Source organism: Schistocerca cancellata, chromosome 5 (assembly GCF_023864275.1).
Source record: "Schistocerca cancellata isolate TAMUIC-IGC-003103 chromosome 5, iqSchCanc2.1, whole genome shotgun sequence".
Lineage (NCBI taxonomy): Eukaryota > Metazoa > Arthropoda > Insecta > Orthoptera > Acrididae > Schistocerca > Schistocerca cancellata.
The window spans coordinates 662006525-662020229 of record NC_064630.1 but is presented as its reverse complement, the minus strand read 5'-3'; the positions used below and the strand labels follow the sequence as shown (position 1 = coordinate 662020229).

The 13705-nt window shown below is 44.9% G+C and overlaps 1 protein-coding gene across 1 annotated transcript in view; it reads left to right on the top strand.

Moving 5' to 3' along the window:
- The window catches only part of LOC126188083 (synaptic vesicle glycoprotein 2A-like), a 215017-nt gene that overhangs the window by 137822 nt on the left and 63490 nt on the right, over positions 1-13705 (top strand). The window contains exon 7 of the mRNA XM_049929538.1: positions 1301-1482. Coding sequence (XP_049785495.1) covers positions 1301-1482 — 182 coding nt within the window. The remainder of the gene's footprint in view (positions 1-1300; positions 1483-13705) is intronic.

Sequence of the window (13705 nt, the reverse complement as noted above, 5' to 3'; positions counted from 1 at the left end):
TCACATACGACCAGAATTTCTTCGGATTTTCTACCAAATTTCGAGACAACGTTTCGTTGTGGAACCTATTAAAGGCATCTCGCATTGAAGTCCGTGCCAAATTTCGCGCCTCTGTAAATTTTAGCCAATCTTCGGGATTTCGCGTTCTTCTGAACTTCGCATGCTTTTTCCGTTGCCTCTGCAACAGCGTTCGGACCTGTTTTGTGTACCATGGGGGATCAGTTCCATCTCTTACCAATTTATGAGGTATGAATCTCTCAATTGCTGTTGCTACTATATCATTAAATTTGAGCCACATCTCGTCTACATTTGCCTAGTCATTCGGAGGGAATGGAGGCTTCAACACACCAGTTTAGCCAAGGGTGCTAACGTTCTGCTTCCTGGACTCTGGTAGGCACGCCGGCCCCAGATTGAATCCGCCCTGCGGATTAACGATGCGGGCCGGAGTGCTGGCTAGCCGGATGTGGTTTTCCACATCTCACTAGGTGAATACCAGGCTGGTCCCCATGTCCCGCCTCAGTTACACGACTCGCAGACATTGAAAGACGTTCGCACTATTTTATGGCTTACACTGGACGCAAACAGCCGGGGTACACTAATTCCGTCCTGGGGTATACAGGGTGGCGACAGGAAGGGAATCCGGCCACCCTCCGACACTAACATCGCCAAATCCATACTAACATACGACCCCCGTTGAAGTGGGACAAAGGCGCGAAGAGTGCATAGGAGCTTCTACGAAGCTTTGAAAGTAGGAGAAAGGATAGACAGAAATCAAACTGTGAAGGTAGGCCGCGAGTCTCGATAACTCAGTCAGTAAGAGCAATCCCCACAGAGATGAGGATGCGCTTATGAGCCCCCTGTATCGGAAACAGCTTTCATCTGTTAGAAAGTTCCAGAAAAACAATTTACTTTAGTATACATACAATCGCATTTTTATTCTCTCTACAGACTACTGGTTTCAGCAGCAAGTGCCATCATCAGGTCATCCCGTGGTGCAGTGTCGTCAAGAATGCTTACCCAAATTAGATGTGTCGTACACCCTCAGTATGTCGGGAATATGTAGAAAGTTTCAAAATGCACGAACGCTAGAAACCTCAAGTGTAGTTAGTAGGTGCACCTGATAACTCAAAAACTGCTGAATATCTGCACATTCAGAACAGCTTCACTTGGCCATTTTTACGTACTAATGTACTACAATCGTGACTAAGAAGTTAAGTTGCGTCTTTTAATGTATGTGGTAATGGTGTTCTTACAGTGACTTTCCACTAAGCCAGAGCTCTGCTTATGTGTGGGTCGGCAGGTGCGCCGGCTGGTGGACGAGATAGCGCAGCGCAAGACGTCGCTGTCCAGCGCCGCCTCCAGCCCCAAGAGTGTGCTGGAGGGCGCGCGCGCCGGCTGGAGGCAGATCCGGCCGCTCTTCTCCATGCCGCACCTGCCCTACGCGCTGCTCGTCTTCAGCGTGCAGGCCTGCTGTCTGCTCAGGTAACACCGACACCTCGCGGCGCTGTGCGCTAAAACCTGTCTACCTGGATCTCTTTATTTACATTAGGGATTGAAAACTCACGAAGTCAAGATCGCAAATGAAATCTTCTTTATTTGGACTGATTACTATTTCTGGCTAACAGTCTAGCCATTTTCAGATCTAAGATAAAAAAACAGATTTCTCCTCGTGTTATCAACATACAACTTAGAGAAATGCATACAGTATTGTAGGGGGTTCAATAGTATACTGTATACCTTTTATTACTTACACAATCCATACTATAAAACATTCATGAGTAGTGTTGGTGCCATTACGGGTTCATACAGCGATAAAATCTTCCTTAAAACGACAACACTCATATACGATGTAACTAAAAACAGTTACTCACCGTAAATGGCCAGTGTAATTGAACGATGCTCATAAAACTGAAAATTTACAGTAATATAAAGAAGAGGCATTGACAGTAAAACAGTATTTGAATAAGGAACTATCAAATAAAATGACTAAATGTAAAATATATCGTCTTACCAAAGCCGTTAAGAGGTTACAGCTTAGTAACTGACAATCAGTATTTACATCATTTCGTAACAGATGTCATGGCTCTGAGCACTACGGGACTGTGATTTCCCTAAATCACTCCAGGCAAATGCCGGGATGGTTCCTCTGAAAGGGCACGGCCGACTTCCTTCCCAATCCTTCCCTAACCCGAGCTTGCGCTCCGTCTCTAATGACCTCGTTGTCGACGGGACGTTAAACACTAACCACCACCACCACTACGGGACTTTGCTTCTGAGGCCATCAGTCCCCTAGAACTTAGAACTACTTAAACCTAACTAACCTAAGGACAGCACACACATCCATGCCCGAGGCACGTTTCGAACCTGCCACCATAGCGGTCGCGTGGTTCCAGACTGTAGCGCCTAGAACCGCTCGGCCACCCTAGTAGGCTAACAGAGGTCATCATACGTATGTTGCTATGACGTGCTACATGTGAATGGTATGGCGGCTGATGTCCATTACAACGTTCAAGAAACCCAACATTCGACATATACATCTTACACAAATGCATGGCCTGTACTGTGGCAGCCGCCCGAAGTGGCCGTGCGGTTAAAGGCGCTGCAGTCTGGAACCGCAAGACCGCTACGGTCGCAGGTTCGAATCCTGCCTCGGGCATGGATGTTTGTGATGTCCTTAGGTTAGTTAGGTTTAACTAATTCTAAGTTGTAGGGGACTAATGACCTCAGAAGTTGAGTCCCATAGTGCTCAGAGCCATTTGTACTGTGGCAAAATTGGGGATGCCAGCCATTGGGTTTTGACACATTGCTTGAGATTAAGATCGCTAGATGGCGTTAGCAGATGGCTATATAGCATATATAAAAAGATGTAAATGCAATAAAAATTAAATAGTTGCCAGCAATACAGCTCGACTAATATTAAAAAAAAAGAAAAGAAAACAGGACTTTAGAGATAATGACTAGCAAGACAGGTATCTGCTGATGTTATATAAACCAAGCAATTTAATTTTATGTAATGCTTTATCGTACTGATACTTCACAATTTTTATTAGTTACTGACTAATAACATTTCTACTTTTATTTTTGATAAATGTCTATACAACAAACGAAAATATAAGGGACATCAGCAACACATAACACTATGGTCCGCAGTTGAGGTAGAGCTAGTGCCAGACAATTTTTCCATCATTGTGACGGTAATGGTAATAGCAACAGATTATAAAACTATTAAACTGAAAAGGATGTAAAATATATGCACAAGATGAGAGAACGGCATTTCTTAAAACATATTACGTTTCATGTCTTAATAAGAAAACATGGTTTAAGGAGCTTCACTCTTATGCAACTTTTTGGTGACGAAGTCAACAGACTTGACTATCTACTGGGTTGGTGAAGAACTTCGTTGGGTTTTTCCATAAGTTTAATAAACACAACAGATACACATAACATAGAACTTCAGTCATCATTAGCACTTTCTCCTTCACTGTTTACCTCTTGGATTCCGCGACAGTAGAAGTCAGGTGGTTATGAGGTGAAGAACTCGTCGAGTCATGTTCGGAGCGCATTTTAGTCCTGAGGGAAAGTTCTTGAATGTTGTTCGATACAGAGGAGGAAAGGTGAAAATTCGGAGGCGCAGGATCAGGTGAATAACGTGGGTGTGGAATGACTTCCCAACCTAACTCCTGTATAGCGTTTTTTGTCAGTTTACCAGGATGCGGGCAGGCATTATCATGGAGTAGCATCACTTTACGCAGTTTTCTTGGTCGTTGTTCTTGGATTACGTTTGCAAGACGTCTCATTTGTTAACAAATGTCAGAATTGGTGATAACACATCGAGGAAGCAATTAATAGTACACCACACGGTATCTGCTCCACCTGATGCATAATATTATCTTTTGAAGGTGTGTGCAGGCTTTTTATGGAGAATTGCTGCTTTCTTAAGATCAATCATTTCTTTCTGTTCCCTACGTTAGCATAAATATACCATTTATCGTCACCAATAACGGTACGGGATAGTGAACTACAAAAAAATAAAAAATAAAAAAAAAATCGCTTAATAAAACCATAGATACTGGAATACCAACGCGTAAAACAAAAGCGCTAAGAACTTATGCACCAACCTAATATATGGTCTGGCCAGCAATGATGGCAAAACACAGCCACAAAACGTGTCACGAAATCGTATATTCTGTAGTGACCACATAACGTGGACACGATCGATAGCCGTAATTGAATGGCCGGGAGACAGTGATATCAGTGGATGCCATTCCCCCCCCCCCCCCCACATTGCCACTCCCCCCCGCCCCCAACTCCTAACGCTCGTCCATGTCTTCTCACAGTGGCTGTTGGCGACGACACATAAAGTTGCACTGCCCTGTGGGACAGTTGGGTTAAGGGTGTTAAAACTGGCCATGACGGCGATGGATCAATGAGTCTACCAGTACTTGAGTCGACTTTTGCGCGTGGCCCCTTTGATGCTAAGGTGTACGCAAGCAGATATGGTACGGAAGACTGACAATATTTATTTTCGCGAATGTAGGTTGCGGTGCAGCCTGAACTGTAACGGAGACTGAGGGTTACGTTAAACTGAAAAGCGACTGTTTGGTTGTGAGGTGCCGAAGTCAACGAATACAAATATTAATTGATAGCTGTGGTGAAAAATGTTGTATGTCCACACGATTGTTTTGCAATTCACACTTATGAATTGGCATAGGTTTCATACATTCACTTTCAGACTATTTCTTGACCGTTGCAGAACACAACAGCTAGGGGGAAAGGCGAACAGGTGGATCTTTCCGTGCGAGTGGGATTTCTTTTACTTTACCATGACGGCCGTTCCTCCCTGTGTAGGTGGGATTCAGAAGAGTATTTCTTCGTTCGTAGGTGAATGTTGATGACTGAAATTATGTCTGAAATTTCGTGAAAAGATCTTATCGCAGCGAAAAGAGCCTTTATTTTAAAGAGAGAGAGAGAGAGACTATATGTTTTTCCCAGGTATCAATACCAGAGAGTTGCAGCCACCTGTATCAAAGAGTTGCTGCCAGGTGATGCTTTGTCCGACTGGACGTAGCTGGAGGGGTGTGGGGAGGAGAGGAGGGAATTGGATGGAGGAGGACTGGGAGGGTTGCTTCTCCCAGTGTCCTCTGCTGGTTGTATTGTGGACCAACTCAGTCAGGGCGAGCACATAGAGTAGTTGTTTCCAATGACCTGCTATGAAAGCTGTGTGTTTGGGAGCAGACTGTGCAGGTCCTGCAGCCAGAAGCGGCCACTCAAGGTGGCAAAGGACACCGCTGCAAAGAAGACAGCACTTGCAGGGCTGACTTGGCTGCTGGACAGTAACAAAGAAATGAATGCAGTATTCTGCGACACTATGGTTTGCTGGTTTGGACAGGTTGGTCATAATTCCCAAGCAGTGGCACATCACAAGATGTGGATACTTGAGAGAGAGAGAGAGAGAGAGAGAGAGAGAGAGAGAGAGAGAGAAAGAGAGAGCGAGAGAGAGACAGAGAGAGAAAGAGAGAGAGGGAGGGAGGGAGGGAGGGAGAGCAAGTGTTTTAACATGAATTTCTTAGGTATCAACATCTAAGGATTGCTACAATATAACACTTTGTGCAGGGATTAGCGTGACTTACGGTCTGCATTCTGCACGAGCCAGCTGGTGGAGCAGCAGCCGACAGCAGTCACAGGGTCCGAGCAGACATAGCATCGTCTGTTGGACACAGGCACATGTAGCAGCCTGGCAAAGCGTTAGGTGCAAAAGATGTTTAACAGTGTAATCAGGTGCAGCGAGTTATTCTGATTTCAATTTCGTGATGGTATTCCTTGTGCAATCGGAAAAAGCGATCTATTTAATTATTTATTTTTCATGAATTTCACAAGACCTGCATCGCCCAATGCACGTGAGAATGATGAGCAAAAGAGATCCAACCCTTGAGAACTGAATTTTATAGATAGACAGTATATCTTTTGCTACATAATTGAATTTCCTGTCTTGAGATTTCTCCTCTCCAGCACATACTGAGTTCTTTTCCTGCCAATTTCCAAATGGGGGAATGTAATGGGAGGGGAAGGGGAGGTGAGACCTGGGGTGATTTCCCAGGAGGGGGAGGGGATAATTAATTTTTCGATTTATTTAATTAGTCAATTAATTTGATACCAAACATGTGCTTGTAGCAGTAAGGGGAGCTCCCAGAGGGGAAGGGGAGGAAGAGGGGGAGAGGGAGGTGTGAGGGATTTATCAGAAGGACACAGTGTCGTAAACCACTTAGCACACCAGTAGGTTAAGGGAGGAGGAGGGGCTCATAAATCAATCAAGTTTGTCCCTGAGTGTATGATTGCCCCTAAACGTTTGCAACCTGCACTAACAAAACACTCTGATACCTACTTTGTCCTACTACCCCACTATACACTGTGAACTCGTCACAAACGACGAACGCTGTGTATACTTCAACACAAGGAGGAGACTTACAGTCATCTCGAAGACGATATGTGGGGCAGATTGTATAGTGTTGGGTCACGTATGTATGGAAGGATGCAGAGAATACAGCAAGAGCAGAAGTGATGAATGAAGACATCAGATTAGTCGTAAGAAAATCAGCAGATTCTCTTTTTCTTTTTGGTCGCTGGTTGATTGATAAGCTTAAGTATTAATGCAGCCGATAATAAAAATTGAATTAAAATGGAAACCCAGCTACAGATGAAATTCAGTGCCTAAGCTACCAACCCTTGCTATTATTGCTCGCAGAATGTATGCACGAAAGACTCCCAAGGCATTTTTGCACTGGTTCCAACATTATCACAATAAAGAAATTAACAAATGTGATAAATTACACGCAATAATCCAGTTTCTAGGTAGGTGTGTCTCCTGTTAGTCCTTTAAGTCACCTGAAGTCTGCTACTGATAAGAATATTTGCATATACAGTGTTAATGAACTTGAGTAAGGTACCCATGTTATGTAACAGATGATATGCAGAGTGAAACGTTCCTACAAACAGTATGTTATTTATAGCAACACCAATATGAATCCCAGCTGTTAAGTATTGTGTTCTCGAAAATATATAAATATTCTGTGAATTACTTTCGATGAGTACTTTATCTCATGATTACTCAGGCAATTTATTCTGTTCTTCAGCTGGTTTGTCATTGATCTTGTTACGTACAGAAAAATGTGTAAATTCATATCGTATACTGAAATACCTGTAGTTCAGTATAGCCTTCTAATTTTAAAGCAATACTCGCGGTTAACTTCTGTCTGTATCGTGGGAAACGTTATCAGTTTTACCGTGCTGCTTAGATGCTAATCCCTATCTGGCGTGTGGTGTTTCTCTTCTTGTTGTTTGCTTCTGTTATTCACCTCATGGCCTGCTCCTTTGTGAAGCGAATCGGCAGTGCTCTTTTAGTGGCGATGTGGGTCGCTAACACCATTATCCCTTCTTCAGTACTTTTTGACTTGGTTCATATTTTCCTACGGCCATCCAGATTTTAAGATCTGAGTGATGTGTTTTAAGGGGAACGCCTGGATGGCCTGCCACGGCCAAATTTTCTGTTTTATCATCGTCTCAGTCGAGCCCCGTTCCTTGTGATCGACATCTACATATGCTCCTACATACATACTCCGCAAGCCACTACCCTATGCGTGTGTGGAAGGTACACTGTACCATTATTCATTTCCTTTCCTGTTCCACTGGCAAACAGACGAAGGGAAGAACGAGTGTCTACATGCTTCCGTACGAGACCTGATTTCTTTCACCTTGTCTTCACGGTCCTTACGCGAAATATATGTTGACGGCAGTAGAATCGATGTATAGTCAGCATCTAGTACCGTTCTCTAAATTTTCTCTGTAGTGTTCCTCGAAATGAACGTCCCTTACCTCCAGGAGTTCCCATTTGAGCTCCCGAAGCGTTTCTGTAACAGGGGGTTGATGACTGAACCCTTAGGTAACAAACCTAGCATCACGCCACTGAATTGCTTCGATGACTTCTTTCAATCCGACTTTGTTGGGATTTCAAGCACTCGAGCAGCACTGAAGAATGTGTAGCATTAATATCTACACGCGATTTTCTTTACGGATAAGCCACAATTCCTTACAATTCCCTCAATAAATCGACGTGACTATGTCAAGCAGCACACCACTAATACTGTATTCGAACGTTAAAATATTGTTCTCCCAACTCATCTGCTTTAAATTAAATATTTGTATATTTAGGCATTTAGAGAAAACTGCCAATCATCACGCAATACAGAAATGCTGTCTGAGTCATCCCGTATCCTTGTACAGCCACTCAGCGACGATACTTTTCCGTACACTACAGCGTCATCAGCAAACAATTGCAAATTGCTACTATATATACATGCTTACTCCGCAAGCCACGGTTCGGTGCGTGGCGGAGGCTACCCTGTACCACTGCTAGTCATTCCTTTCCTGTTCCAATCGTAAACAGAGCGAGAGGAAAAACATTATCTGTATCTATCAAATCTGGCAGCCTGCCTCTGAATTGCTTCGATTTCTTCCTTTAGCCTGACTTGGTGCGGATCTCAAACTCTGGAGCAATACTCAAGGAAAGGTGGCACTAGCGTCCAATATGCGATCTCCTTTACAGAAGAACCACATTTACCCAAAATTCCCTCAACAAACCGAAGTGGACCGTTCGTCTTCCCTACGACAATCCTCACATGCTCTTTTCCATTTCATATCGCTTTGCAACGTTACGCCCAGATATTTAAACGACGTGACTGTGTCAAGCAGGACACTATTACTGTATTCGAACATTACGTGTTGGTTTTTCCTACTCATCTGCATTAACTTACCTTTTTTTCTACATTTAGAAGTATCTGCCACTCATCACACCAATTAGAAATCTTGTAACCTCCTACAGTCACCCAACGACGGCACCTTCCCGTATCACCACAGCATCATCAGCAAACAACAACAGATTGCTGCCCACCCTGTCCACTGGATCATATACACTCCTGGAAATGGAAAAAAGAACACATTGACACCGGTGTGTCACACCCACCATACTTGCTCCGGACACTGCGAGAGGGCTGTACAAGCAATGATCACACGCACGGCACAGCGGACACACCAGGAACCGCGGTGTTGGCCGTCGAATGGCGCTAGCTGCGCAGCATTTGTGCACCGCCGCCGTCAGTGTCAGCCAGTTTGCCGTGGCATACGGAGCTCCATCGCAGTCTTTAACACTGGTAGCATGCCGCGACAGCGTGGACGTGAACCGTATGTGCAGTTGACGGACTTTGAGCGAGGGCGTATAGTGGGCATGCGGGAGGCCGGGTGGACGTACCGCCGAATTGCTCAACACGTGGGGCGTGAGGTCTCCACAGTACATCGATGTTGTCGCCAGTGGTCGGCGGAAGGTGCACGTGCTCGTCGACCTGGGACCGGACCGCAGCGACGCACGGATGCACGCCAAGACCGTAGGATCCTACGCAGTGCCGTAGGGGACCGCAGCGCCACTTCCCAGCAAATTAGGGACACTGTTGCTCCTGGGGTATCGGCGAGGACCATTCGCAACCGTCTCCATGAAGCTGGGCTACGGTCCCGCACACCGTTAGGCCGTCTTCCGCTCACGCCCCAACATCGTGCAGCCCGCCTCCAGTGGTGTCGCGACAGGCGTGAATGGAGGGACGAATGGAGACGTGTCGTCTTCAGCGATGAGAGTCGCTTCTGCCTTGGTGCCAATGATGGTCGTATGCGTGTTTGGCGCCGTGCAGGTGAGCGCCACAATCAGGACTGCATACGACCGAGGCACACAGGGCCAACACCCGGCATCATGGTGTGGGGAGCGATCTCGTACACTGGCCGTATACCACTGGTGATCGTCGAGGGGACACTGAATAGTGCACGGTACATCCAAACCGTCATCGTACCCATCGTTCTACCATTCCTAGACCGGCAAGGGAACTTGCTGTTCCAACAGGACAATGCACGTCCGCATGTATCCCGTGCCACCCAACGTGCTCTAGAAGGTGTAAGTCAACTACCCTGGCCAGCAAGATCTCCGGATCTGTCCCCCATTGAGCATGTTTGGGACTGGATGAAGCGTCGTCTCACGCGGCCTGCACGTCCAGCACGAACGCTGGTCCAACTGAGGCGCCAGGTGGAAATGGCATGGCAAGCCGTTCCACAGGACTACATCCAGCATCTCTATGATCGTCTCCATGGGAGAATAGCAGCCTGCATTGCTGCGAAAGGTGGATATACACTGTACTAGTGCCGACATTGTGCATGCTCTGTTGCCTGTGTCTATGTGCCTGTGGTTCTGTCAGTGTGATCATGTGATGTATCTGACCCCAGGAATGTGTCAATAAAGTTTCCCCTTCCTGGGACAATGAATTCACGGTGTTCTTATTTCAGTTTCCAGGAGTGTACGTATACAGCGGTCCCGACGCACTTCCCTGGGGCACTACTGGCGATATCCTTGTCTCTGATGAACACGCGCCGTAGAAAAGAACGCATTGGGCTCTAATACTTAAGAAGTCTTCAAGCCACTCACATATCTCGGAATCTATTCTATACTTTCGTACCATAGTTAACATCTGCAGTGGCGCACAGTGTCTAACGTTTCTCGGAAATCTAGAAATATGGAACCTGCCTCTTACCCTTCATGCATAGCCCCATAGTTCGCAGTTATGTAATGTGAGAAAAATGGAAGCTGAGTTTCTAAAACCGTGCTGATTCGTGCAAAGAAGGTTGTCGGTCTCAAGGAAATTTATTATATTCGAACTAAGAAAATATTCAAGAATTCTGCAGCAAACTGATGTTAAGGATAGCGGTGTGTAAGTTCGCGGGGCCATTCTTTTCCCCATCTTATATACAGGAGTCATCTTCGCTTTTTTGCAGTCAGTTGGGACGAGAGATTTACGATAAATAGAAGCTACAATGCCAAATTTGGATTCCATCCGGGAATGGCGACGTATTTGTTTTCAACTCTTTCAGCTGTTTCTCTACACCAAGGATGCCGATTACTACGTCGTCCATACGCTCGATCCGTCAGATCGTTTGTGTATATAGAAAACAAGACCGGTTTTGTCACACTTCTCTGGGGGCAGTCCTGACAATATCCTTGTCTACGATGTACATTCAGCGTCCAGGACAATATAATGGGTTCTATTAATTAAAAAGTCTTCTTGCCACTGAGATATCCGGGAACCTATTCCATATACTATGACCTTTGTTTGTTATCAGTCTGCAATGGGACACTGTGCCAATTACTTTCCGGAAATATTGGAGTATTGGCATTCGACCGTAGTTTGCAGGAAATTCTTCCAGAAAAATGCAAGCTGATTTTCGCAAGAGAGACATTTTCTAAATCCTTGCTAATTTGTGGACAGAAGCTCTTCTGTCTCAAGGAAATTCATTACACTCGGACTCACGATATCCTCAAAATTATGCAGTAAACCATTGTTATGGCTACAGATCTTTCATTTTGCGGGGCCTTTCTTTTACCCTTCTTATTTAAAGGGGCCTTTTTCCAGTCACTTGGGACTTTACACTTGGCGAGAGATTCCTGGTAAATGTATTGTTCAAGTTCCGAAGAGTAATCTCTATAAAACTGAATTTGTATTCCATCCAGATCTGTCGACTTCTTGTTTTTCTTCAACTCTTTTAGTTGCTTCTCAAAGACAGCGACGCCTATTTCTGTCTCCTCGATACGAGACTCTCGACGTGAACGGAATGTTAAGCTCTAAACTTCACAGGTATTGAACAATTACCAACAGTACAAGGAAGGTACAACATTAGGTATAAGTCGCTGAATAATAAAATTTCAAAAAGGTTTTACTGCGTGAATCTAAGTTATCTTATTTTAAAATGGAGTAACTTCCTATCAACTTACAAATAGGGAGTCTCAACGTTCGTGGTCCGGTAACATTTTTAAAACATTTAAACTTCCGTCCGAAGATTGGTTTGATGCAGCTCTCAAAGCCACTCTCTCTTGTTCAAGTCCTGACGCATCCACCGTCCGGTATTATGGACTCTTCTGTCAGCAAAATGTTATCTACAGAGAACTATAGTGTGTCCATAAAGTACTCTCGGTGGCATCTAGTTCCGCCATGTATGGTGGCGTGTATGGCGAAGGGGAGAGGGGGGTGTGATTTCGACGCCCCCGCTGGACGCCATCAACAACAAGCGTCGGCTCAGCGGCTACATCAAGACGCAGATCCTTTTCCAGCTGCTCCAAGAACTATTTCGGACGCGACGTTGGGTATTATGAGTCACTCATTGGCGGTGAGTCTGGAATACACTCTGGCGAAGAGGAGATGGAGTTGTCAGTACAGGATTCCAACGCAAGAAATTTCACGTTCTGATCCCAACCAACCAAATGTCTTGTGTCTCTAGCACTTGGTGCAAACTCCATTATAACACAGCTCCGAGACGTCAATTAGTTATGCATCACTCGAATTGTAGGAAACAAGATCTACTGACCGTAAAGTGCTACATAAGTAATCGCATACCAACTGCAAATGGTCCGACCATTGCAGCTAAACGATTATCCTCTGCATTACGCTTTCTGACAATGGCTACCTGAAAAAGCGCCTGTTTTCAGATGAATGAACAGTTATCATTTCTGGACATTTGAATGCCCACAAAATTACTATTTGGGCTCCGAAAACCCACACTACACACGTTAACACATTCGTGATAACTCTCTCAAAGACTCATGTGGCATTACAGGATGTTAGGCCAATTTTTCTTCGCAGAGAACTGGACATGCTAGAAGAGTTCCTGCTGCAACAAATAGAAGAAATATAGCCGTCTATCATCTACCAGCATGATGGTACACCCTCATGCTGGAGTTTTAATGTTCGGGGTTTTCTGAATGAAACATTTCCTAAGAGATGGATGGGCCCTGATGGTCCCATCGCATGCCCTCCCCCCCCCCCCCCCCCCCCCCCGCCGCCGCCTCTCCCTCCTGCTCTTCTTTACACTTCTTTTTTGGGGTTAAGACAAGCATTACATGTACATAACATCAGTAATTGATACTGCTACCCTTCGTGGACGAATCAATGAATCAGCGTAGTCTATAGCGCCATCTCCCTTCCTTTTTTTACCTCCATGACCATCTCCCTGCCTTTTTTACCTCTGTGATAAACGTATGTTTACCTGATCGATGTAATCAATATCCTTGACCAAACAGTTATAGTTCGATTAATATTTCTTGAAGGTGGTCTTCTACTGATTTCGTTTTTTTGTACAGTTATGGATAACAATATGTATGATTACTGGGCTGGAGCATAAATTCGTAGCGTTTTTCCATAAGTTAATAAACACAACAAATACACATGACAGAAATTTTAGTCATCAATAATATATCCACCTTCAGTGTTTAGAACAGACTGGCAGTAGTGGGCTAGCTTTTCGATTCTGCGGCTATAGAAATCACGTGATTTTTAGGCGAAGAACTCATCGAGTCATGTTCGGATAGCATTTTCATCCGGAAAGGAAGTTCCTTGAAGGTGTTCGATGGAGAGCGGAAAAGGTGAAAATCTGAGGGCACAAGATTATGTGAATAAGGTTGGTGAGGAATAACTTCCCAACTCAGCTCCTGTATAGCGTTTTTTGGCAGTCTAGCAGAATGCGGGTGTTCGTTATCGTGGAGTAGCATAACTTCACGCAGTCTTCCTGGTCGTTGATCTCCGATTGCGTCTACAAGACGCCTCAGTTGTTGACAATAAATGACAGTAGT